The sequence below is a fragment of the Podarcis tiliguerta genome (assembly GCF_965153285.1).
Source record: "Podarcis tiliguerta genome assembly, chromosome: 13".
Lineage (NCBI taxonomy): Eukaryota > Metazoa > Chordata > Lepidosauria > Squamata > Lacertidae > Podarcis > Podarcis tiliguerta.
The window spans coordinates 31,911,788-31,939,746 of record NC_139546.1 but is presented as its reverse complement, the minus strand read 5'-3'; the positions used below and the strand labels follow the sequence as shown (position 1 = coordinate 31,939,746).

General features: G+C 40.9%; 1 protein-coding gene across 1 annotated transcript; it reads left to right on the top strand.

The window, feature by feature from the left end:
- Nucleotides 1-11,157: 11,157 nt before the first annotated feature.
- Nucleotides 11,158-19,061, top strand: LOC310662195 (vomeronasal type-2 receptor 26-like; the record flags this gene model as incomplete). Its single annotated transcript, XM_083408965.1, has 6 exons — nt 11,158-11,375; nt 13,391-13,682; nt 14,365-15,225; nt 15,527-15,754; nt 17,247-17,373; nt 18,160-19,061. The coding sequence occupies 6 exons, from the start codon at nt 11,158-11,160 to the stop codon at nt 19,059-19,061; spliced, it is 2,628 nt and encodes an 875-aa protein (XP_083265091.1).
- Nucleotides 19,062-27,959: the final 8,898 nt, after the last annotated feature.

The following is a 27,959-nucleotide window of genomic DNA, read 5'->3' as shown; positions in this document are numbered from 1 at the left end:
AGCAGACTGCTGTGGCAATGTTATAAACTTAAACAGGGTAATATTTATGTAGAAGGAATATTTGCATCCTTGTGCAGGATGGTTCTAGTGCTACTGCTGATACTGCTTCCTCACATGCCATACAAGGCTCACACTGTGAAATGCAGGATCCAGTATCCACACTATCCTCTTCACAAGTATCATCAGTTAGGAGACCTCATCATTGGAGGGATTGCTTCATATGGTGGCTTTATTGCCTATTCAATTGAATTCACTGAAGAACCTCCACCGCCACCTTTGGAGGATCTTATGTAAGGATTTAACTCTTGCTTGTTCTTAGTTCCATTTGTTTTGACAGTAGATTGGTCCGTGCTAGAGTCACAGCCTCTGAACTGTGACGTATTAGCTGAGGCTGTTCAAATAAATTAAAGGATACCTTATATTTTGGGTACAAAAGGCTGCTTAATTCTATATTGTCAAACCAGATTTGCATGTAGGTCTGGTATGGATTGGGGATCAAGATGGGGAAAGAAGAAGAAGAAGAAGAAGAAGAAGAAGAAGAAGAAGAAGAAGAAGAAGAGGAGCTTGGATTTGATATCCCGCCTTTCACTCCCTTTAAGGAGTCTCAAAGCGGCTAACATTCTCCTTTCCCTTCCTCCCCCACAACAAACACTCTGTGAGGTGAGTGGGGCTGAGAGACTTCAAAGAAGTGTGACTGGCTGAAGGTCACCCAGCAGCTGCATATGGAGGAGCGGAGACGGGGTTTAACTTCTTTCAAAACTTCTTTTTTGCGTTATGAATAGACTCCCAGATTTATTTACTGATAAGGGAAAGTATTCACTTATCAACTCTACCATTCCTGCACTGTAGCTGCTTTTCAAAAACTTTTTGTATTATATCTCTTTAGTGTTCATGTAACGCTTTAAGAAACTTGGTTTCACCAGAGGTGTGTGAAATAATCAGTCCTTGATTAGATTGATGATACTGTGAGATTTCTCCCTCACCCTTAGAGGTTTACTGCCAGTCTGCATTCCTTCTGGTATTTCTGAGACTTACTGTAGTTTCATTTGAGTCAACAGTCCTGTTCTATTGACAATATATTCATAAGCAACTTGGTAAATAGTTAGAGTTGTGACCAGCTAAGTCCTTTTCAGAATAGACTCATTGGAATTAACGAGCCTGAGTCCTGTCCATTGAGTTAATGGGTCTTCTCTGAGTAGCTAATTTAGGATGAAATTCATAAAATGTGGAATACCAATATCATTATTGCTATTGAAGAAATTACTGTATAGGATTTATAAGAAGAAATTATCAGATTTTGAATATGAATTCAAATATATGTAAGGCCTGCACATCTTGAATGAGAATGAAGCATTGCAACCTGGAAGCATCCATTCTTTGTTGTGGGTCATCTCAAGCCCAGGAGTCTTGGTTATTGTTATTGATTTAGTATTTATATATACTAAAGCTAATTATTTCCTTCATAGCAATTATGCTTGTAGAATATGCTTCTGATACAGAATCTTACTCTCATTGTAGAGTATTGCCTAAGAATTACCAGAACATCCTGGCCTTGGCCTTTGCAGTAATGGAGATTAATGAAAACCCTCATATCTTACCCAACATTACCTTGGGTTTCTGCATTTATGACAACTATTACTATGCTAAGTGGACCTATATTTCCACAATGTTGCTTATTTACACATTGGAAAGATTTTTTCCAAACTACAACTGTGATATACAGAATAAGCTAACTGCAGTAATTGGTGGACTGGACTCCCAAACATCTCTCGATATGGCAACTATTTTGGATGTCTACAAGGTTCCACAGGTATGATATGTGAGTGGTGTATGGCAGATTAATAGTTTATTCATACATTTCCTTTGTCAGATAGCTCACTCTGTGAATTTATTAATAAGTTAACAGAACATTTTTGGAAGCTTCTTCTGTGGGACTACATTTTATTCCTAGAAGTGTCTAGGAAGATTTTGTGCCATAAATAATTTGAAGAGTTTCAAAACTGGTTGTTTATTGACCATTAATGATTATACAGTTACACAAAACTTGTGTGGAGGTTACATTACATTGGCTGTGCAATGAGCATTCATCCCAAAATATTTGCATGCATTTATTTATTTATTTGTAAAAATCAGTGAGGTATAAAATTATAAATTAATTAAAACCCCTATAAATAATAATTAAAGTGACTAGCTGAACAGCTGCAAAGGCCTGTTGATATAAAAACGTTTTTGATGGACACCTGAAAGTCAAAAGTGCAGGTGTCTGCCAAATCTTTGCTGAAAGCGTGCTCCACTTGTGATACTAACTGTCTGACTCAAGCTGAAGTCAAACCTAACAAAGTTTATTGGTTGCAAGCCCATCAAGACATTCTCATACACAAACAATTAAAACAATAATATGCATACATGCAAATACATTATGCTGTACTAGAATATGATTAAAATTATAGCATATCTGAAATTCATTGACAATGGCAGCTGTGAGCTAAATAAACATATCTCAAATGCTTCGATCAACTGGAATTGATAATTAAATGCTATTTTTATTTTCTAATCCATTTCACCTTCACATGTATCTTCAGCTAACATATAGCCCTGCTCCAGTGATACGTGATAAACACCCAGGCCTTGCCTTCTACCAGATGGTTCCCAAGGAAGAACTTCAGTATGAGGGGATTCTCTCTTTGCTTCTGCACTTCCAATGGTTTTGGACTGGGGTTGTTGTTACGGACACTGATGATGGAGAAAGATTTGTGCAAACCATGCTTCCAATGTTTCCCCAGAAAGGTGTCTGTTTTGCCTTCATAGAAAGAGTTCCCACAACTGCTTTTATCTCTGACATTGCAAGTATGGTGAATCGGGGGAAAGAAATAAATTTTAAAGTGATGAACAGCAAAGCCAATGTAATTCTGGCTTATGGAGAATCCTTTTCTTTGTCCTATTTCAGGTGGTTGCCATATCTGTCAGATATAGAGCACCTGACAAAGAAACCAAAAGGCAAAATTTGGATAACTACAGCTCAGATGGAGCTCACATCTTTTTCCTATCAAAGGCATTGGGATACAGACAAATTCCATGATGTTATAGCCTTCTCATATCAGTTCAAAGATCTGACAGGATTTCACCAGTTTGCAGAAGGTAGAAACCCTTACAGAATTTCTGGAGATGGTTTCATCAAGGACTTCTGGAAAAATGCCTTTGACTGTGTATTTCCAAATACAAATCAGGGTGAGATGGAGGGGAATATTTGCACAGGGAAAGAGAAGCTAAAGGACCTTCCTTTTTTCTATTTTGAAATGAGAATGACTGGCCATAGCTATAGTGTCTACAATGCTGTCTACGCTGTGGCTCATGCTTTACAGGCCATGTCCTCAACTAGGCTAAAACACCGACCAAAGTTGGATGGAGTGGATCTGAAGCTTCAGAATCAACAGTTTTGGAAGGTATCATATTTTGAATTTAACAGGGGCAATATTGTAAGTTCTGGATCTAACAGCATTAATCTGAACAGAAAGCTTTCTCCACAGACACTTCCTATCCTTAAAGTTATGTCTTCCTTCTTCTTTCCACCAGTTAGAATTGTAAATCGTTTACTGATCCCTCTCTACTTTCTTTTTTTGTTGTGGTTAACACTAAAAGGCTAACAGCCAGTACCGAAGTAAACATTGTATTCCAATGTCCTGGACATTCCTAGAAAATAAAATAATAGCTGACATAAAGTTCTGAAGTTGCCTCTGCAAACAGATAGACAAACAAATGATGACATACATAACAAATATGAATGCACTTTTAGAAACAAATAAATGCATGGTTTGTGAAACAAATGAAGTTTCTTGCTCTATTCTCACATATGTAGCATTTTCTAAACCTTTTATTATTATTTCAAAATAGCTCCATCACATTCTGAGATGTATCTCATTTAACAACAGTGCTGGAGACAAGATATCCTTGGATGAGAATGGGAAATTAGCAGCTGGATTTGATATAATCAACTACATTCTTTTACCAAATCAATCAAAAGTGAAGATTGGGAAGGTAGATCCACAAGCTCCGTTAGACAAAATGTTAACCATCAATGAGGATGCCATCACTTGGCACTACTGGTTTAACCAGGTAGGCTCCAATACATACACAGTTTGGGTCATCTTTGACTCTTGCTTGTATGCTGAATCTCAGTGTTTATACTGATACTCTAGCAATTCAGTCTTGCTTCATTGTCACATCTTTTTGCTGACTATAGCATTAACTGGGAAGGGCATCAGAACTAGACAAATCCTGAAATCAAAGACAAAGCAGGGTGCCTCATAGGAATACTGTGCTGGTCAGAGGTGAAGCAGAACCTGTATAAGGAGGCACAAATTGTAAGATGAACTTGTGGAGTTCTCTGTGGTGTTTTGGCAATTCTAAAATTAAAACAGTGCTATACAAGAATGCCATCATGCTAGGATGGAATGAAGGGGGGGGGGGGGAGGAGAGCAAACACCCGAGTGGAAAGGCAGCATACAGAAATTTCTGTGGTTATTGACATGTCAACCTTGTAATCACAAAAAATCATTTTACTCAGAAAGCAAATCCCTTTGAGTTCTGCTCACCCAAAATCAATGTTAATGTTTATTAGTACAAAAACCCCTTGACCTCTTTTTCTATGATTTTGCAGTTTTCTTGCCAAGGCATCCTTCTCATGACCGATTTTCAGACAATTGCTTACAAATCATTAATGGAGTTTAAGTTATAGCTTTTTTAATTCATACCAAAATGCTAACAGCTGGCCTTGTGGAAAAATTGTCTTTCTGCAAGCTATAGTTCTGAAATTCTGGAGTATTGATGCTGTCAGATCTTGCTGGAAATGCCACCCAATTCCATAAAAAGGGAAAGTAAAAGAAATGCTTCTTAAACCATTTACCTATATTTTATCAGGATTCATTCCCTCTTGGGGCACTAGTGTGCTTGCAAATTCCATGAACGTTTGTCTTGTCTTTCTTTTTTTAAAAAAATCCCAATATTGAATGGGTGTGCGGAATTGAAGCAGACTTGGATGCGCTTGGGTCAAGCGTTATTGTTCCTCAGACAACAATTATGTAGAATCAGTCTGAACCTAATGCTGTTATTGGTGCATTCACCTATTATGTATCTGCTTTAAATTTAGAAATATTACTTTCTTTTCTCGTGAGGTTGCTCAAAACAATAAACTGCCTGAAGAACAGTTTATTATCTACATATCAGCATTATTTAAACAGTGGGTTTCTACAAAGAAGACACTTTAGGTTTACGTTTGAGCTCCCTACACAAAACACACAATATAATTGCTATGAAGGTCCATGATACTTTCAGTACATGTTCACCCTACCATGTTAGAAATCAAGATTAACTATATTAACTTAGTGAAACACTTTCCTAATAAACCCTTTCGAACACTTGATTTTCTGCTCTGGAAACAGGAAAATAACAAATGAAATGTAGAACTAGTCATATTTTAAGCACTTCAGTTAAGGAAGGTAAGATATGAGTTCAGAAGTAACGTTAGTTTCTGGAGGAGCCAAAGAGAGTGAATAAACATACTAGAATTAAAATTATTGGCAAAATTGCAAAAAAATGACGTTTTTGAGCTATTTTTGAGGAAAATTGGCAAAAACGACACTGCCAACACTGGTTGTCATACGTCTGGATTTTCCCAGACCTTTTTTTTGCTGATCTCCGACTACAGTATTCCAGGTATGTCCGGGAGATCATCCTCAAGATTTGTTTTCTCCTCTTTCCTCTATGCATTAGACACGACCTCTTTCGTTATGTAGTGAGACTTGCCATCCAGGTTCTAGGAAGAAAGTGAAAGAGGGGAAACCATTTTGCTGCTATGACTGCTTCCCATGTCCAGAAGGGAAGATCTCAAATGAGAAGGGTAAGAACTATATTGTAGAAGTTAGTATTAAGATTGGCTGTAATCCAGAGGAACTGATATGTAAATATCATTTTACTTACTTGTTTATTAAGGATTTTTCTTCACCATATATTCACATATATACTCAGAATAAACTCACCATAAGCTAAAATAACAGCAGATAACATAAAATCATAGAATGGTAGAGTTGGAGGGAACTCCAAGGGTCATCTAGTTCAACCTCAGCAATGCGGGAATCTCAACCAAAGCTTCCATGACAGATGGTCACGCAACCTCTGCATAAAAACCTCCAGTGAAGGAGAGGCTGAGGGAGTCCATTCAACACTTATTGTTGGAAAGTTCTTCCTGACATTGGGAGGTTCAATTTTGAATGGGATGTACAGCTTTTCCTTTGGATTCAGTAGAGACAGGGAGTGCAGGTTAAAGGATCTGACAACCACACCCTAATAAGCCAGGGGCAAGCTGTGTTTTCTTCTAAATCTTTTCACTGCACTTATTCATTATTTTTCTGGTCATGAACTGTTGAAACGCTGTATGAGCTTAGAATGCATCCTCCTAGCTCAAATTTCATATAATAAATGCTTAAGCTGCTGAAATTAACAGAAGAACCCAGTGTTATCAAATATCATAGCATCAATCAAAGCAGTGATATGAACAAACAATGGGGTGAAATGAAAGGCAGGGTAACCAAGAAAATTTTTACATTTTACATTTTATTCCAACTTAAGATCTGCGGTGTGTGGGGGTGTATGGAAAGCAATATCTTTGGTGGGAGACATGCTGTGCTCCTTCTGGGTAGTTTGTCCATCACTGGTCCCCCCTGCTGTACTTGGCTCTCATTTGTGACTTCTAGAAGCTGTCAGCATCCTATAGTGTCCACACCCCGGGAACAGCTTCAACTGGCCAGCTAACCAGGTGAAGGTAGCCAATGGATTTCAAAACTTCAGTGAGTTAGGGACTTGCCATTCAAGAGAAGACAGGCTTCAGCAGAGTGAATGGACAAGACCAATAGTGGGTCCAATGATCAAGAAGATGGTTTCTGCACATGCTGCGGAGAGAAGTGAGGGGCAGATGGGACCATCAACCTGTGAAGGTTTCCTAATTCCATCTAGGAAAAGGAAAACTCAGAGCCTAAACTTTCACTGCCTTGTGGCTATATTCATTTATGGGGAAATATTCATGAGTAAACCCCAAGAACAAAGGATACCCACTGCCTTGAAAGGACATCTCTTGGAAAATAATAAGCTGAGAAATAAATCAGGCATAGGCAAACTTGGCCCTCCAGATGTTTTGGGACTACAACTCTCATCATCCCTAGCTAACAGGACCAGCGGTCAGGGATGATGGGAGTTGTAGTCCCAAAACATCTGGAGGGCCGAGTTTGCCTATGCCTGAAGTAAATCATACTCAAATCTAGAGCTGAGGCCCTAATGCACTTGAATGGTGTCTTCTATCAGCAATTCCCACAGCCAAGCTGGTGCCAAATGTATTGCTTTCCTTTCTTATTGATCACATCAGTGAGGCCAAAAGAGGGTATTGTCATCTGGGCAGCCCAGGACCTCCATACACATGAACCAGGATTGCACCACAAAGTTAGGGAGATCCTTGGGAGTGCCAGGTCAGGTTGATAAGCTATGAAATGCAGACCAAATTTATCCCCCATTACTGTCCTTGAGTCTAGAAATATCACAGGTTCTTTTGCTCTTTTCATTGAACAGGATATTGTTCTCTCAGTCTTGTAGGAATAATTGGACAAATGATGCCTTATGAGGATCAATGCCTTATGAGGATCGGCTAAGGGAGCTGGGCATGTTTAGCCTGGAGAAAAGGAGGTTAAGGGGTGATATGATAGCCATGTTCAAATATATAAAAGGATGTCACATAGAGGAGGGAGAAAGGTTGTTTTCTGCTGCTCCAGAGAAGCGGACACGGAGCAATGGATCCAAACTACAAGAAAGAAGATTCCACCTAAACATTAGGAAGAACTTCCTGACAGTAAGAGCTGTTCGACAGTGGAATTTGCTGCCAAGGAGTGTGGTGGAGTCTCCTTCTTTGGAGGTCTTTAAGCAGAGGCTTGACAACCATATGTCAGGAGTGCTCTGATGGTGTTTCCTGCTTGGCAGGGGGTTGGACTCGATGACCCTTGTGGTCTCTTCCAACTCTATGATTCTATGATTCTATGATTCTATGATAACAGTGCCCCTTAGAAATCTTAGAACAGCTTTTCTCTTACTTCAAGATTTATAAATAGCTGCCTACTCAAAGGAAAATCAGGATTTTATAATCACTGTGATTTTAATGTAGCTGTCCTATTGCATCACTGTCCTTAATCATGGAATATAACTGTTGTTTAGATGTACATATGGTGACTGTCACAAAACTGCCATGGACAAATCACTACTTCCAGTGTGTTAGGGTGGTAGGGCTACATATGCTTTAACTGTGCATGAGGAACATTTACATCTAGTTAGTAAGATTTGTAGAGTGAAGATTAACATCAGGCTTTTCGTTTTCAGATATGAATGACTGTTTTAAATGTCCAGATGAACAATATGCAACCCCCCAAAAAGATGCATGCGTTCCCAAGAAAGTAAGTTTCCTGTCTTATGAAGAACCTTTGGGGATCAGTTTAGCCTGTTTTTCTCTTTCTTCTTCTATGATGACAGCTCTGGTGCTAGGGATGTTTATAAAGCACCACACCACTCCCATTGTCAAAGCCAACAACCGGGACCTCACCTACACACTCCTCATCTCCCTTCTACTCTGCTTCCTGTGTGCTTTTTTATTCATTGGCAAACCTTGGAAGGTGACATGTCTCCTCCGGCAAACTGCTTTTGGCATCATCTTCTCAGTGGCTGTTTCTTGTGTGCTCGCAAAAACTATCACAGTGGTTCTGGCTTTCATGGCTACCAAACCAGGATCAAGGGGGAGGAAATGGTTGGGGAAAAGACTGGCCAATTTTATTGTTCTTTCCTGTTCTCTTATTCAAGCAGGCATCTGTACTCTATGGCTTGCAACCTCCTCCCCATTCCCAGATGTTGACGTGCATTCTTTGACTTCAGAAATTGTATTAGAATGTAATGAGGGGTCTGTAACAATGTTCTACTCTGTTCTTGGCTACATGGGATTCCTAGCAATTGTTAGTTTCACTGTGGCTTTCCTTGCCAGAAAGTTACCTGACAGTTTCAATGAAGCCAAGTTCATCACTTTCAGCATGTTGGTCTTCTGCAGTGTATGGCTATCCTTTATTCCAGCTTATATAAGCTCTAAGGGCAAATACATGGTTGCCGTGGAGATCTTCGCTATCTTAGCCTCCAGTGGTGGTTTTCTGGGTTGCATCTTCCTTCCCAAATGTTATCTGATTGTGCTGAGGCCTGAGCTGAATAACAGGGAACATCTAATAAAGAGGAAGGCCAAATGACTGTTTGGTACATTTTGCTATAAATTGCACACCTGAGGGGTTTTTGTCTGCACTCAGTATAAGCCTGAATGTTCCTCTTGCAGCACCTATCATGTTTACACTGCTACCTTTGTAATTTTCTGAATGGTTCCCTTATTGTGGTTAGATTTTCCTTAAAGCTCTCCAAACACACAATCTCAATCTATTACGAGATCGGCTCATGTTTATGCATCTGCATGTACAAAAGAAGCCATATCACTTGCCATTCAGGCAAAAGCTATTTTATTTTACTTATAATTATAAAAAATATTCTGCTGCATAATAAAATATATCAAAGCAAAAAGAAATTAAAAACATTGCTTAGTGACCTCCATCTATCTATCTATCTATCTATCATCTATCTATCTATCTATCTATCTATCTATCTATCATCTATCTATCCTCACTTGTGGAATGTTGCTATGGCGTATTGACATTTATTTATTTATTTCCTCACTTGCGGAATGTTGCTATGGCATATTGACATTTATTTATTTATTTATTCCTTCCTTCCTTCACATGCGGAAGGTTACTATGGTGTATGTAAAGTGAGTGCAAATTGTGGGCCCATTGAATTGCACTTATTACAGAGATTAAGTGCATGTAGGATGTTTATGCCTGCTTTTGCAACATTCTGTTTTGCCTGCTCTTTTTTCTGCTTCTTATTACCAGCTTCACTAGGTCCTAGATAGCTTACAATACAGCTGGAACCTGTGCACCTTTAACTGTTCACAGTGTCATAGAATGCATTGTATCTTTCTCCCCAGAGCTTTGAGTGGTTCAGTTGTCTAGTGATACTGAGTTTAAAATACTTTGTCTCAGTGTTTACATATCATCAAGCCTCTATGCACTCTGGGAGCAGTGTATGGACCTTGTTAGTTGCTCATTTAAGGAAAATTACAGAAGAATATCCAACTAGAATCAAAGCCAGAGAGGTGTTTGGGTCTTGCAACACTGAGGTGAACATTGGCCAATAGGCTATGGTGCACATGTGGTGTGTGTACACACACGCATATAGAGCACATGGCAAGGTGAAAGGAGTTTCCTTGGACCTTGCTGTGAAAACACAGCATGTGACAGGCAACTGACTCGGGAGCTAGGAAAGTTGAAATCCTCCCATTAATCCACCTCACTGCCCGGACCTCATTAGTTTTAATAAATATATCCTGTTACCCATCTTTCTTGGGTGTATTGGCAAAGGCTCCCCGCCTCCTTTTAAGTACAGAAGAAGTGTGTGAGCAAAATCAATTGACCAGTTCACAAAGTTAACAAAAGTAATGCCTAACTTTCACCCAACTAAGTGAAAATTAAAACTTCTGTTAAGATAGACAAATAAATTCAGTTGCACAATTCCTCAGAGAATTGATAGATTTCAGTTGGTGAACGTGTTTCCTTTAATTATCATAAGTATAGTAATTCTCTAATTTCTCTATCCCCCCATGAACGTGGACACCATCAAAGCTAATGAGACAGTTTGTAAAAGATAATACATACAAATCTTCCCCCAAATGATGTCCTCCAACTGTTTTGGACTACAACTTCAATAGAACCAGCCAGTGGTGGATGCTGGAAATTGAAATTCAAAACATGGAAGGTGATCAAGAAGACTGGCAATCTTTAGCGATCACAGCTAGAATTAGGGAATGTGAATAGACAAGGATCTTTCAGCATGATCAGGATTTTTTTTAAAAAAGACAAAACGTTATCTTGCATTCTGTATTTTATACATATAAGGAGACTAAATTGCCAATGTTTTTTCTCAATGATACTGTCAAAGTAAGAAATATGTTTTTCCAGTTTTAAGGCAATGTTTATAGCAAGGATGGTGGCATTGTTGGTCTTGATGTTGATGCTACTTCCTCGTGTAATAGCCAAGACTCGCATTGTTAAATGCAATGTCCCTGATCCACAGCCTCCACTCCATCAGTATCATCAGAATGGAGACTTCATCGTTGGTGGAATCGCCTCTCACAGCATCATCATCTCCAACTCAATAGCCTTCAGCCAAGAACCCCCACCAGCATTGCCTGAAGAGCTTAAGTAAGGAATTAATAATTTCAGGTTTCTTGTAATGTGGTGTGATATGAGTACTGGGAATTTATAAGTGACAAAGAAATAACGTTAGTGGCATTTAAAGAAGCTCTGTAAAAACTTAAGAAATATTGCAAAAAAGAAAAACAGATGTGGAAGGGTATGCCAAAAGGCAATAGCAAATTTAGGAAATGTGTAATTAAAAAGGCTTAATTCGGATGATTGTCAGAGAGGCTGAAGGAAGTCCAAAAAAATGAGAAAATCTGTGAAAGTTGTAATGTGGTGTGATATGTATTGTTTCTTGGTGGAAAATTAATAAAAAATATTTTAAAAAATAATAATTTCAGGTTTCCACTTTGATTCATACTTTAATCCCTTACATACCATGGCAGGCAACTGGGTTCATTACACGTGGCAACATTTGCATGGGAGTTCAATCCCTGGCAAAGTATTAATGCACATCATTTTCTAGACCCCTCAAATTAGAATGGAAAAAGAACAGTTGTCTCCTTGGGTTTTTTTAAGTGGAGTGGAGGGGGACTCTGGTTATTGTTTAACCAAGGCAAGGGAATCTTTGATGGGCTCCATCTCAAAAAACCTTAATGAATACCAAGGTGGATTAAAGCTTTTAATTCCTCTGTCAAGTTATCTGCCAAAAATGTTTCTGCATGGTTACTCTGTCCCATTGTGTGCCTTGTACTCCATCTCTCCTCCTGCATCTCATGTTATATATACCCTGTGTGTGTATCTCACAATCATTTTTCATAATATATGTTGTCATAAAATAACACACGTATATTTGCCCACATATTTAGAAATAGTTAAATCCTCTTTTTGCCTTCTGCAAACATGATATTTAGTATTCTAGAAAATAATATATAAAATAGACCCTCTTCTGAAAAACAAAACAGATTTCCACACTTATCCCCTTTTATTCTCACAACTATTTCAAAGTTCTTTGAATTTTATCCAGACATCTACTTTTCTACTGATGTGGATGAGCTTACAGTTCAATGAAAATGTGTTAAAGTTGTGTTATAATGTGATTGGTCCAATTAGCTCAATTTGAACTCTTACTGGCAGCAGTTTCCCAAGGTCTGAGACAGAAACCTTTCTCAACCCTATCCTCACATCCTGTATTTAAGATAAGTTGTTGGAGATTTAAGCTGCGTACAGGTTACTGTTTTAAAACACATCGAGATTATGCATTTTCTTGATTTGGATTAAAGCTGGTTTGGGGAAAAATGCATCAAAACACTGGATTTTATAAGAGGACATGAAGGAGCACATACAGGATAGATATGGATTGCTGCTCATGTCATGTGTACACCATGTCCCGAAACAACAGTAGCGGGCGGGGAGTACTGGTTGCAGAGTAAATGGGAGTGTGGATACAGCCTTAATCTATATCTATATGTATATAAAATGTTGGCCACTTTCCAAGCTTTGGCATCATCTCATACTTATCTCCTTTGGTCAAGGCTTCATGGCAATTTGGGGGCTGTAGTTTGCCCACCCCCCACATTTAAATATGTTTTTTTTTTTTAAAAAAAAAGCACAGCCTACTTTGGTTGAAGCCATAAAAATTTATTATTTGCAATGTAATTCTGAACTGATGCTCTGTTACCTCTGAGATTTCTCAGACACGAAGTAGAGTTCATTCATTTCATTTAGTAAACATTGAAGGCATTGCTATTTTTCTAGGAAAAGAGATGCCAGAACTCAGCATGAATGCCACCAGTGTTCTCCTATAATGGCAATGGCACCCACCTAAGTAGTGCTAGCACTGAGTTCCGGCAAACTTTAGCTGAAAAAAGCCCTGGTTGCAGGAAATCTATCACTTGGTTTCTAAATGGTCAGCATTCCTCTCATGTGAAGACAGAATTACTTCTTTGAGGTCTGCCCCATGGGCAGCTGCCTAGTTGACCTAATGACAAGCACTGGAACTCAATGTAGAACATAGCTGTGAAGCATTTACAAAGTGTGGCATACTTTTCTGATAAGGAATGCAACTCTCTTTCTAGTGTGGTGCCTAAGCATTACCAGAACATCCTGGCCTTGCAATTTGCAGTGAAGGAGATAAATGAAAATCCTCAGATTCTACCCAATGTCACTCTAGGCTTCCACATCTATGACAGCTATTTCAATGCCAAATGGACCTATCATGCCACAATGTTACTCACATCCACACTGGAAACATTTGTCCCCAACTACATCTGTGACAACAAGCAAAACCTTTTAGCCATCATTGGGGGACTGGACTCCCAGACTTCCCTTCAAGTGGCAACAATATTGGATATCTATAAGGTTCCACAGGTGGGATATTTCTCTCTTGGTGTCCAGAACAGGGATTTACTCCATCTATGTTGTATGATGTAGTTTGGAAAAACTGTGCATTCCAAATAACCAGAGGGACATATTTTTGCATGAATGTTGGATGGGAGATTTTTTTAAAAATGCAGCCTACTCCTGAGGCAGAAGTTTTTATTTTTCATTTCAACCACTGCAACGACAATTTGGGGAGCATTCAGGGAACTTCTTTTCTCTCAAAAACTTTTGGCTCTGCTTCAGGATATATATATGTCATCTTTCTACAATTACGTATCTAAAGAGTGTGACTTTTGAGCCCAGAGGTCCTCAGTGTTGTTGCAATTATTTGCTACACCTTGAATCTATTGGAAATCCTTACTCATGACACTGTTCTCTCTGCTTCTGCCAGTGACACAAATATAGGTGGGTGTGAGCGGTTTCCTCACACCAAGCTGAGGAAACAACAATAAATAATTAAGGAATTATTGTGAAAATAAGAAATATTTAGGGGAACAACAAATGTTGTCCTTGCTAAGGGCACCATATTACAAAAGTCTGCCCCTGCTTCCACTCTCTATCCATACCAGTTTTGTAGCACCGTTGGAAGAATTGTTGATATAACAACATGTTTCAGGTTAAAGTGGTTATCACATCTGTCACTTTCTCCTATTCCCACATTTCTATTTAGCTCATATATGGATCTGCACCACTGATGAATGATAAAACTCCAGGACTTTATTTCTACCAGATGAGCCCCAAGGAAGACCTCCAGTATCAGGGGATTCTCTATTTCCTTCTGCATTTCAGATGGACATGGATTGGGATCCTTACCAGCAATGATGAATATGGAGATAGATTTGTACAAACTGTAGTTCCACTTTTCTCCCAGAGTGGTATTTGTTTTGCCTTCACTGAAAGAACTCAGAAATTCACTTTTATCACAGAAGTTAATGCTTTGTTTAACAAGGGGGCAAAAATCCATGATAATATAATTAACAGCAAAGCCAATGCAGTTGTGGTCTATGGGGAATCGTATGCTGTGCCTTTTTTCAGATGGTTGCCGTACCTGTCAGAAAAAGAACAAATGTCAAGTAAGCCAAAAGGTAAAGTGTGGATTATGACAGGCCAGATGGAGCTAACATCATTTGTTTATCAAAGGACTTGGGATACAAACATACTCCATGGGGCTCTCTCCTTCACAGCTCATTCTTGTGATCTACCAGGATTTCACAAATTTGTTGAGAACAAAAACCCTTCTAGCTCAAAAGGAGATGGTTTTATCATGGACTTCTGGCAACAGGCATTTGGTTGTGTATTCACAAATCAAGTTACTGGCAATGTGGAGGGAGATATCTGCACCGGGGAAGAGAAATTGGAGGATCTTCCTGGTCCTTTTTTTGAAATGAGCATGACCAGCCACAGCTACAACATCTACAATGCTGTTTATGTTGTGGCCCTAGCTTTGCATGCCATGTCTACATCCCAAGTCAAACACAGATCAATGGCAGGCTGTGGAGAACAGAAGCTTCAGAATCAACAGCTGTGGCAGGTAAGGGACTGAGCATCTTCATCCGCATTATTTGCCCTGCCTCTTCACTGTGTACCACTGAAGAGGGAATGTTTGAAAACTGAAGTAGAAATGTACAGCGAAAATGAAAATATGAGTTTTATTCCAGCTGAGTTCTAGTCTGTGTTTTTCATTCCACCTTCATCAAGATGTTTTTTTACAGTTTTTAAAATAATTTTTCTTATCCACATTCCTCAGATAATGTGGCTATATTTGTGAAATCCTTATGTTTGTGCAATGCAACATTATTCCTTCCTGAACTGCCATTTACTTTTCAATCTAGCTCCACCATTTTCTGAGAAGTATCTCATTTAACAACAGTGCTGGGGACAAGATTTCCTTTGACCAGAATGGGGAGATAGTAGCTGGATTTGATGTCACCAACTGGATTGTTTTCTCAAATCAATCCTTTCAAAGAGTGAAAGTTGGGAAGATTGATCCCCAGGTTCCTCCAGACCAAGCACTTGCTATCAGTGAGGATATCATAACATGGCATAACTGGTTTAACCAGGTAGGAGGTAATCATCAGCCATTTGGGAAGAGTTCCGATTTTGAATGAACACTCCTGAATGTTATTTTGCTTAGCATTGTTCAGCCCTTATTAAAACTGTTAGCTGTTGTTAGGATTGAGAATAGTACAACTGTCAGAAGCAGTTGTCAAGGGCAGGTCAGCAATAACTCACACGGTGCCCATGAAGTTAACTCTTTATTAAAAGAAACAAGATAGCTCAAGAGACCAGGCCTAGTGTGCACAGCAACTAGTCCTGTTGGATCTAGCCCCTATGAGGCAGTTGCAGGGACTGAAGATCCCCATCTTCCCACAGCCCCCCCCCCCCCGGTCTTTTCCAAGCAATCTTATACTTCATCACCTTGCCTGTCTCTGCTCTGCGCTCTTCATCCCTCTTTTGTTCTGAGACCAGGGGGGAGGGGAGATGGTTGCAGCAGGACAGGAAGACCCCGGATTCTTCAACAGCCTGCCTTGTCTCTCCCTTACTACTGACTTAAGAATAAAAATACAACTGCTGAATGAAGCAAGCTGCTACAATAAATGATCTTTCAAACAATCATGTTAAAAGAAGAGACTACCTTCTTTTAAATGCTTTTCAGTGATTCCATCTATTTTACACGGCTACAGGCATCTTCACTTAGTTAACAAGTCAGGTTGATCAATAAACATGGGAAAACAAATCATTTCTTCAACAAGAACATTTTTCCAGAATGTGCAATGCAATTATAATGGCAATGTTGATACCCTTGTGGCATTTCAAGTGCACTTAAGAAGTTACAGAGAAATTATGCTGATATAAGGCAGGGGTCATGATAGCTCAGTTGGTTGAAGTATAGTGCTGAAAATGCCAAGGTTGCAGGTTCTATCCTTGTATGGGACAGCTGCATATTCCTGCATTGCAGGGGGTTGCACTAGATCAGGCATGTCCAAAGTCCATTTTGGGGGCCTAATCCGGCTCACCAGTCAGTTTAATCTGGCCCCTGTGGTAGTTTATTTCCTTGGGTAAAATCCTAAAAAAAGCTGAACTTCATTCTTTGAAAAAGGTCAACAACTTTGGTTGGCCCTTTGGTCGGCCCCCATGGCCCTTCACTTCATCAAATCTGGCCCTTTGAAAAATGTTTGGACACCACTGCACTAGATGATCCGCTGGGTCCCTTCCAACTCTCCATTTCTATGATACGCTAATTCGTTCATCAGCTAATGAGTAGGATCTTCTCCTGTAAATGCAGATTTCTTTCTCCTCCACTGTCTGCTTAAAAAGAAATGTGGCGATCCTGAACTACTAAGAAAGATGTCTATTATATTAAAGTGCTTGGCAAAAGCTCTCTTTGGAGAACCGTCTCCCGCTCGCACAACAAATATCACTCAGATAGGAGGCTCAATCAGGAGTGCAGGGACTGTCCTTTGCTACTTCAAAAATGTCTCAGAAACTTGAGGATTATGGCTGTTATTATTCTGAGAATCACATTTTCTCTCTCTTTCATTTCTGAATTAGACACTGCCTAAATCTGTATGCTCCGACAGTTGCCATCCTGGTTCTAGCAAGAAAGTGAAAGAGGGGGAGCCATTTTGCTGCTATGACTGCACCCCATGTCCAGAAGGGAAGATTACAACCCAGGAGGGTAAGAAATATATGCACAAATGTATACATGGTTCCCTAAACAAAGAAAAATATCCACAGGAAACAAGAAACTCACCAAGGTTCTTGTTTCCAGTTTTTGAAACTTGGTAGAAAGATTTGAGTGGCAATGGACCTAATCGTTTAGTAAACATATTTTTACACACAGCTTCATTAATTTGATTTTTTAAAAATCCTCTTAAAAATGTATGTAAATCTTCATTTTCTCTCAATATGTGTTTAGCAGTATCCATCCAAGTTCTTTTCAATTGTGCATTTACATTCATAAAACTTATTTAGATGTATATTTTAAAACTTTAAGCTTTAGGTAATTGAGTCATAATATTTTGAGAAATCCAGCAAAGAGCTAACTTCTAATCTGCATATATGAAGGTTTGCTAAGATTGAATTCTTTTTAATTTACTGATTAATAAGAGTGGGTTACTTAGACACATAAGTATACAGTGACACATTCCCTCTATTATGCTTTATTGAGGGGGCTACAGAATATTGACTGGAAACCCTTGGTTAGTTCTTGATAATGTGAAGTCAATCAGGAAGCATTTCCAACCCTTCTGCATTTTCACTCAATTAATTATGTACTTCTGATTGGCTGCCTAAGCAGGATGGACTCCATCATTCACAATTGCAAATTTTAATTGTATATTCATGAAACCATTTTTTGTCTTTGTTTTTTAAATGGAATAAGAAAAAGAAAAGAAGGAAAAATTACGGTATGTTGAGGAAAGGTCGTATTTTTGAGATTAATACAAAATATTTTCTTTTTCAGATATGATTGACTGTTATAAGTGTGAAGACAAAAAATATCCAAACAGAAATAGGAATTTATGTATTCCCAAGAGTACAAGTTTCTTGTCCTATGAAGACCCTTTGGGTATCAGTTTAACCTCTTTTGCTCTTTCCTTTGCTTTCATTACAGCACTTGTGCTGGGTACATTTATGAAGCACCATCACACTCCCATTGTCAAAGCCAACAACTGGATCCTGACCTACACTCTCCTCATTTCCCTCCTTCTCTGTTTCATTTGTGCATTGCTATTCATTGGACAGCCTCAGAAGGTGACGTGTCTCCTCCGACAGACTGTTTTTGGCATAATCTTCTCAGTGGCTGTTTCCTGTGTGTTAGCAAAAACCATCACAGTGGTTCTGGCTTTCATGGCTACCAAGCCTGGATCCAGGATGAGGAAGTGGGTGGGGAAAGGAATGGCAAACTCTGTTGTTCTTTCCTGCTCCGTTATTCAATCGGCCATCTGCACTATGTGGCTGGTGATTTCTCCTCCTTTCCCTGATGTTGACTTGAACTCAGTGGCTGGAGAAATTGTATTAGAGTGTAATGAGGGGTCTGTGGCTATGTTCTACTGTGTTTTGGGCTACATGGGCTTTCTGGCTCTTGTGAGCTTCACTGTGGCTTTCTTTGCCAGAAAATTGCCTGATAGTTTCAACGAGGCCAAGTTTATCACTTTCAGCATGTTGCTATTTTGCAGTGTTTGGCTTTCTTTTGTCCCAACCTACTTGAGCATGAAGGGAAAATATGTGGTGGCTGTGGAGGTCTTCTCTATCTTGGCCTCCAGTGCTGGGTTGCTGGGTTGCATCTTTGCTCCAAAATATTACATTATTGCTCTGAGGCCTGAGCTGAACAGCAGGGATTTGCTAATAAGAAGGAAAACATGAAAACTGAACAGATCTCTGCCATTTTTAAATGATCTGCTGTATAAAGGTTTGTCTGCATTGGTCTTCCATCTTTGGAAGCTCCAGGCTAAAATGGGTTGCAGTATATTCAGTGGTGTCCAAATTTTCAATGTTTCTGTCTACTGTCTTCATTAATGCACATTTCACTTTAGAAAAAAAAATGTTTTAATGCAGTTTTCATTTTGGCGCTATATGTGGGTATCACTGTTCTGATGGTTTAAAAAATATAGTAAAATCTCCATTTTGGTAACCACTATACTAAATTGGGAAACAATATTTTCAAATTTTTAAATCCATGCACTTTTGAACATTTTGGTCCATCATCTTTATTCAAAATGGCTTCCAAAAGTATCCAAACATAGAGTCAACCCAACCCCTTAATGTCAATACCCATCATGTCAAATTGGGCAATAACTCCAGAAGTATCCAAAACAGTACAGTTTGGAATGGTTTGTCTAGCATCTTTATTCAAAATGGCATATGATGCTTTCCAATGATTCATGAAAACTAGCTCAACGTGGGGATCAAACCCACGACCCTGATATTAATCGTCTCATGCTCTGACTGAGCCATCTCCACACTGTCCCTTGTTGTCTAACTAAATGAATGAGAAATGCTATTTTAATATAACAAACATGTTTTCTTAGCAATTCCACAGGGAAAGCCCAGCTTTTAAATGGTAACTCTCTTCCTTTTCAGTTACCAAAAGGACTGTAATTAACTTTGCTGCTATCCAGCACATATCCTTATATTTGCATTGACCACTAGAATAACCAATAGGATGATATAGATATAAGCGATGCAGCATTCAAAGTTTGGTACTCAGAATTATATCATCGCTGGCTATACTTCTTGTACTACTTCCACCCATGGTGTGCAAGTCTCAAATCATTAAATGCATGGTTGATGATCCACACTATCCACTTCATGAGTATCATCAGAAGGGAGACCTAATCATTGGAGCCATTGCTTCTCAGACCTTCAACATCTCTGAATCAATAACATTCAATGAAGAATCCCCACCAACATTGTTTGAAGAGCTTGCATGAGGAGCTATCTTTTAAAAAACGAACGCAAATTGATGTATAATTTAAATCCTATTGTAGTTGTTCTTAGCAGCGTAGGGTGCCAAGAGAACTGTGACTTTTGGCTGGTGTTGTATGTATACAAAATGTAAATTACATAGCACAGATTCAAATTTTTATTTTCTCTACCAAACTGTGTTTGACACTGAGGTCCTTCATGGCTAGTCAACTTTATGTTACATTTATCACTGATGTTCCTTTACCTGTCTAGCACTCCAATCAAAGTAAGGGCCAAGATGGCGACGAAGTAAGACGCGCTTGCCGGAGCTCCCCTTTCAGTTCATGCTGTAAGTTACTTTGCTCCTACTTTTCTCGAGAAGTTGGCACGATAATGGTTTGATGTTAACGCCAGGAACTCACTCTGTGGAAGCTTGCAATCTCAGCGCTATAAATCTCTTTAATGAGCTTCACTAACAACCTGATTAGCTGTAACTAGGGCAGCCACCGGCCGCGCTTCCCTGGCCTTCCACCAGCTTTTGCTTGGCCTTTGAAGGACTCTTAGATAACCGAGCCGCTCTAGGGGCCCAGCATGACGAACCTAAAACGTGGCCGTACCTCTTCTGTGGAAGACCTTTCCTTTAATGCCTCAAAACCTATGTCTAAGATCTCGAAACCTACTGGGCTGGATTTACCACCTAAGACCTTAGAGCCTTCTATTTCATCGTTAGAAGAGTTTTTCTGCAATCTCGTGCCCCCTTCGCCTGTTACCTTTAAGCAGTTAGATTGCCTACATGATCCTGCAATGATCCTGCAATGACTTCAAACAACCTTTTAAACACTTCCAAGCAGGTAGACTGTCCGTATGACCTAGCAACGACTGCAAATACTCCCTTGCCAGGAGACAAACCGCTGTTGGATATAACCTCCAGCCCAGTCGGCCTCTCTCCTCACTCCGACTCTCACTGTAAATCTTTATGCGATATAGTACACTCAGTGGAGCTGAGGACTTTGCAGAAATATTGCCTGCACTTGGCTGACGAAATAAAGGTGCTATCAGCCTCCGTCAATATGTTAGAGGGAAAACTAAATGCTCTCACCAAAACCCCTACCCCGATTTTGATTCCGCCATCAAATCACCAGGGACCTGATAATCATCAGGCACAGAGCCCAAGCAGGGGGCAGCAGCTAGTAAACCTCCAACTCACCCCTAACAATATATGCTTGAACATTGTTCACTCCCGCTTCCCCTACCATGCCTGGAGAAATTGTAAAGCTGCTGTGATCTCACTGCGAATGTTGACCAGGTCCTACTTGGCCCAGGGCGATCTCCTATCATTAGAATGGCTGCCAGAGACTCCAAAATTTAAGCGCTTGGTGCTCAAGTTCGATTCTCCCAGGCTTCCTACACTTTTGAGCAAACTTCAAAATCGCCTCAACTGGTATGGAATCTTCCCACAAAGATGCTTCTTTAACAACTGTAGGGGCATTATTGGGAAAATCCCAAACTCAGCAAATTTGGTTAGCCGACCTACAAGGAGGATTGAGGATCACGCCCGGAATTCGCAGCAACGGTCCCTCCCTATGAACCCCTCCCCACGATCTACTAGACGACCATCCCACCGGCAAGAAGGGACTGCCTTAAGGGGTAGAGCTTTGACGGATCCAGCTTTGGCCCCGCCAATCTCCCTACTGGCGGCCAAGGGGGAAGGGAGACCAGGAACAGAGGAACAAAACGATAGAGTGCACATGCAACAAAACCAGCAAAACCAGAGCCTAGTGCATCAGCAGAAAAACAAAGCTCCTATTGAGACTCAACTTCATTCGAACGGCAGAGAGGACTCTTTCTCCATAGAAGAACATGCCTTAATAAATCGGTTCTGGTCACTACAGACGTCAGCCCAAAGGGAAATCTTGGTTAGACTGGACACCCTGAGAAGCAGACTGACCAAAAAGGTGGCCCATGTTGAGACTACGGAAGGCTCATACACACGGCCTATATCCCCCAAGTGCCTAGTGGACAAGAGGACGGCGGGAGGCGCCTTTAAATGTGTAGATTCGGAAGACCAATCGCAGCCCCCGCTGGTGTATGGTAAGGCAAAACTAAAACAGACTGTCACATCTCCGAGTACTTGGTTCAACTATCTTAAACTCTCCCCAAATGAAATAGCTACTCCCCCAAGCCCAAACCACCCCCTTAAGTCCCCGGGAGCTATGGATAATCACTCCCCTATGCAGCAGATGCCTATTGACAAACTTAATGGGAGTGTTTTTTTAGATGTAAAGGGGTCACTGGACTCTGTGGACCCAACAAATCTACACCATGGAGGGACAGAGAATTAAAGCTGCTGTCCTGGAACATTGCAGGATGGCGCGCCAAGAAAAACAACCAACAATTTGCGATGTTTCTTAAGTGATTTGATATCATCCTCCTGCAGGAGACCTGGTACAGCGACCCCATTTTGTTCAATGGGTATTCTTGCCACTCCCTACTTGCTACTCCATCTGTGAGGGGAGGTAGGCCTAGTGGAGGTCTAGCTAGTCTCATCTCCACAGAGCTTGAACATTCCTTAAAAGCCCTCCCAAACTGCAATTCACTAGCCACGGCAGTCCTACTCAAAATCAAGAGAGATGCACTGGTAGTGGTCAATGTCTACCTGCCCCCCTGCCAAAAAAAATCTATAGTGAAAGCTAACTGGGCAGAGTTAGAGGCATTCTTAGAGTCCATAGAATCTTCCTACCCTTCTACACCGATCATAATCGGGGGGGATTTCAACGCCCGTATGGGAACTGATGATGACAACCTTTACAGCCAATATAATCAGATTCAGGACCCTGAAAGCCCAACCGAAGAATGCGTCTCACGACTTTCTAAAGATAATAAATGTAATTTCTCGGGGCTATGCCTAGCCCAGGTCGCAAAAAGAAGGGAGCTGATGATATTAAACGGTAGTAGGGAAGAGGACCACCCAGGGGAGTATACCCATCTTTCAAAGATGGGAGGAAGTGTGATAGACTACATTCTGATATCAAGATTCGCCTATAATTCTGTATCGACGTTTCAAGTGGGACATAACACCGAAAGTGACCACCTCCCACTAACTTTAGCGCTCAATGGCCCATCGTTTAACAAACCCACGGCTAACCTTTACTACACCCCCATCGTTAACCTGGGATCATTGGCCCCCAGAAGCATTAAATGGTCCCCCATGCTTAATACAGAGTTAACCCACCTCCTCCATTCGGAAGACGTGAAGACCATCTACTCTGCCATTGTATTAGCCAATACCGGGGCAAAGGCCATGGACTCGTTCAACGAGTTATTAGCAAGACTAAAGACCTTCCTAACAACTGAAGCACTCCAATCAATTATGAATGTAAGATGTCTGTACAGGAAGTGGAGTGGGAGCAACTTTCTCCCCCCTCCCTAGATTTGTCTGTGGCAATAGCAATCCTAGGCCCCATGCTGAGACCTACAAGTCCAAGAGTTCACTGGGAAGAGGGATTGATTGTTAAACCACTCTGAAAATGTTAGTTCTTTTAGGGGAAAATGGGGTCTCCTAACAACTGTCAGCACCCAAAGCAAACTACAGCTCCCAGGATTTTTTGCGGGAAGCCATGTCTGTTCAAAGTGGTATGATACTGCTTTAAATGTAAAATGCACACTGGGCTTTACATAGACAACCTAAGCATAAGGACTGAATGAAAATTTTTCTATATAAATATTGTGATGCATAATAATGAACTATAATGTTACAAAATCTAGAATTTCTTTCTGATTTAGAATGCAACTCTCATTTTAGTGTGGTACCTAAAAAGTACCAGCACATTCTGGCTTTGGCATTTACAGTAAAGGAGATAAATGAAAACCCTCAAATCTTACCTAATATCACCTTGGGCTTCCACATCTGTGGCAGTTATTTCACTGCAAAGTGGACCTATCATGCCACAATCTTACTGATATACACACTGGGGAGATTTGTTCCCAACTACAATTGTGATTCTGAAAATAACCTGATTGCAGTCATTGGGGGACTTGATCCTTTAGCCTCCCTTTATGTGGCAACTGTTGTGGATATTTACAAGTTTCCACAGGTAGGTTGTGTGTCTTTTAGTCTCTGTATGAATATGGCACTTTTAAATTTAACTATGAGCACAGTTTTTTAAAACTTTTTTCTCCACAGTTCCTTTTTTATTTTGTTGCTGTTGAGATAGATGAATTATGGTGCTTCTATGATGATGATGATGATGATAAAAAAAATGACTAAACAAATAAATTTATATGCCACCCATCTGACTGGGTTTTTCCAGCTACTCTGGGCAGCTTCCAGCAACTTAAAACATCAAACACAGCAAAACATCAAAAATTAAAAATTTCCCTATACAGGTCTTCCTTCAGATGTCTTCTAAAAGAGATGAGTATCATTATGAGCCTCAAAATTCTGTATCTTACAAAATGGTACATATTGGGTTAAAACATGAAACTTGGCATACATGAGCTACCTCAGGAGTGGGGAGCCTTTGTCCTCTAGATGTGGCATGGCAAGCATGACCAATGGCCAGGGATGATGAAAATTGTAGTGCAGCAACATTTGGGAGGAGATTAATCATATCTGATCTACCTGTTGAGGTATACACAACTGTCAAATTTCAAACTGAGCTGATAAAGTTGCCACAGATACCTTACAGATAAAGAATGAAGTATAGTACAACCCCGGAAAGGCTCGCTGGAGATACTCCAGGTTCCAAGATACATCAGTAGAGGAAGCCTGCTTATTTGCAATAACTGCATCCACAATCTTATCAAAAAGCATTACTATTTAAACTGGTGGCCTGAAGAAGAAATCCCATTAGTTTGGTAAACTGCACTAAGTGGGTCTCATTGATTCTGAGGAGTCTGCCATGAGCTTTCAGTGTGGCTGCCCCTGTTCTGTGGACAGCATTTTTGTTGAGATGTGACTGGTGCCCACTATCTATACCTGGAGTGGGGAACCTCAGTCCTAGGGTCCTATTTTTCTGTCCCTTGGAATTTTTCCCAGACCATCCTCTTCACTGACCCTGCTTTTGCCTGGCTGGAACTTGTACTTGAAGTCTGATATTGTCTTCTGCCTGCCTACTTGGAAAATAGAAAGGGATGTGTCAGTGTGTGTGCATACAGTACTAGCCTACTATACAAAGATAAACATCACATTGGTTGCTCTGCCCACTTTTGCCTCTATCCTCACTCACAACTGTTATGTGGCCCTTGGATAGTTGCCTTAAAGGCAAAGCAGACCTGAGGCTGAAGGAAGTTCCCCACTCTGATCTTTAATTCCTATAAATTCTTGTTTTGACAAACTTTTCCAGATGGATTAAAAGTTCTCTGCCCTGGACGTTCATTTTATATTATTTAAACCCATCTTCAATTATCCTTTGTACTGTTTTAAAATCTATTTTGGCTATTTTCATGACACACGTATAAAATACAATAATAATAATGACAATAGTATACCTAAATCTAGATTGAATCCATTCATTTGCTTCAGGCACAGCAAGTTTTTTGCAGATAAAATCGCTCAGATTCGGGAAGAAGTAGACTCCACCGTGGGAGCAGGGCCAGGGCGGGAGAGTGCTAGAGTCCTGTCTAGTCAAGTTGCGTGGGATCAATTCCAACCTGTTACCTCCGAGGATGTGGACAGGCTGCTTGGACGAGTGAAGCCAGCCACCTGTCTCCTGGATCCTTGCCCATCCTGGCTTAAAAAAGGTAGCCGGGAAGGACTGGGCGATGGGCTTCGTGGGGTGGTTAATGCTTCCCTCTGTGAGGGAGTCTTCCCAGACCCGCTGAAAGAGGCGGTTATTAAACCGCTTCTTAAAAAAACATCTTTAGATGTGGCCATGATGGCCAATTATCGCCTAGTCTTAAATATTCCATTCTTGGGCAAGGTGATTGAGCGAGTGGTTGCTGAACAACTCCAGGCACGCCTGGAAGAAGCGGACCATTTGGATCCCTTCCAGTCGGGATTCAGGCCTCATCATGGGACTGAAACTGCCTTGGTTGCACTGGTTGATGATCTCCGGCGAGCTAGGGACAAAGGTGAGAGTTGTTTCCTGGTTCTGCTGGATCTCTCAGCGGCCTTTGATACCATCGACCATAACATCCTTCTGGACCGTCTTGAGGGGCTGGGAGCTGGGGGCACTGTCATAAAGTGGTTCCGCTCCTTCCTCCTGGGCTGTGTTCAGAAAGTGGGGGGGGGGATGAGTGTTCAGGCCCCTGGGCTCTCACTTGTGGGGTGCCTCTCACTTGTGCAGTGAGTGTCTGGAGGCGGTTGGAGGATGGATGGCGGCTAACAGATTGAGGTTGAATCCTGACAAGACAGAAGTACTGTCTTTGGGGGACAGGAGGTGGGCAGGTGTGGAGGATTCCCTGGTCCTGAATGGGGTAACTGTGCCCCTGAAGGACCAGGTGCGCAGCCTGGGAGTCATTTTGGACTCACAGCTGTCCATGGAGGCAAAGGTCAAATCTGTATCCAGGGAAGCTGTTTACCAGCTCAATCTGGTACGTAAGCTGAGACCCTATCTGCCTGCAGACTGTCTCGCCAGAGTGGTGCATGCTCTGGTTATCTCCCAGTTGGACTACTGCAATGCACTCTACGTGGAGCTACCTTTGAAGGTGACCCGGAAACTACAACTAATCCAGAATGCGGCAGCTAGACTGGTGACTGGGAGCGGCCGCTGAGACCATATAACACCGGTCTTGAAAGACCTACATTGGCTCCCAGTACGTTTCCGAGCACAATTCAAAGTGTTGGTGCTGACCTTTAAAGCCCTAAACGGTCTCGGTCCAGTATATCTGAAGGAGCGTCTCCATCTCCATCGTTCTGCCCGGACACTGAGGTCCAGCTCCGAGGGCCTTCTGGCGGTTTCCTCACTGCAAGAGGCAGGGAACCAGGCAGAGGGCCTTCTCGGTAGTGGCGCCCGCCCTGTGGAACGCCCTCCCATCATATGTCAAAGCGATAAACAACTACCTGACATTCAGAAGACATCTGAAGGCAGCCCTGTTCAGGGAAGTTTTTAATATGTGACATTTTAGTGTATTTTTCATCTTTGTTGGAAGCCGCCCGGAGTGGCTGGGGAAACCCAGCCAGATGGGCGGGGTACAAATAATAAATTATTATTATTATTATTATTATTATTATTGACCAAACAGGAGACTCAAGCACCACCCACTATTTTCCCAGCCTTGTTTTAATTTGCATTCTCTTCTTGCCAGTGTGGTGTAGTGGTTAAGAGCAGTGGACTCGTAATCTGGTGAACCGGGTTCATGTCCCTGCTCCTCCACATGCAGCTGCTGGGTGACCTTGGGCTAGTCCACTACTTTGAAGTCTCTCAGCCTCACTCACCTCACAGAGTGTTTGTTGTGAGGGAGAAAGGGAAAGGAGATTGTTAGCTGCTTTGAGACTCTTTAGGGTAGTGATAAATCGGGATATCAAATCCAAACTCTTCTTCTTCTTCTTGCCCTGATAGCTAGTAAATTTATTACTAGGTATAAGCAATGCTATTTTTCCAGAAAAAGAGGTGCCAGAATTCACCATGAACACTGCCCTCATTCTCTTAGAATGGTAATGGTGCCCACCTGAGAGATGCTGGAACTGAGTTCTGGCATGTTCCAACTGGGGCGGGGAAAGCCCTTGATATAAGTTAAGCTGAACAAGCATTCACCTAGTGTTATCTAAATATAGCTGACAAAACATACACAAACTGTTCTGAACACTGGCAAGTAGTATATAAATGCTATTATCATTTAATCTATTATCTCCTTTACTACCCCCATTTCTTCAGTTCATATATGGCCTTGCTCCAGTGATGAATGATAAAATCC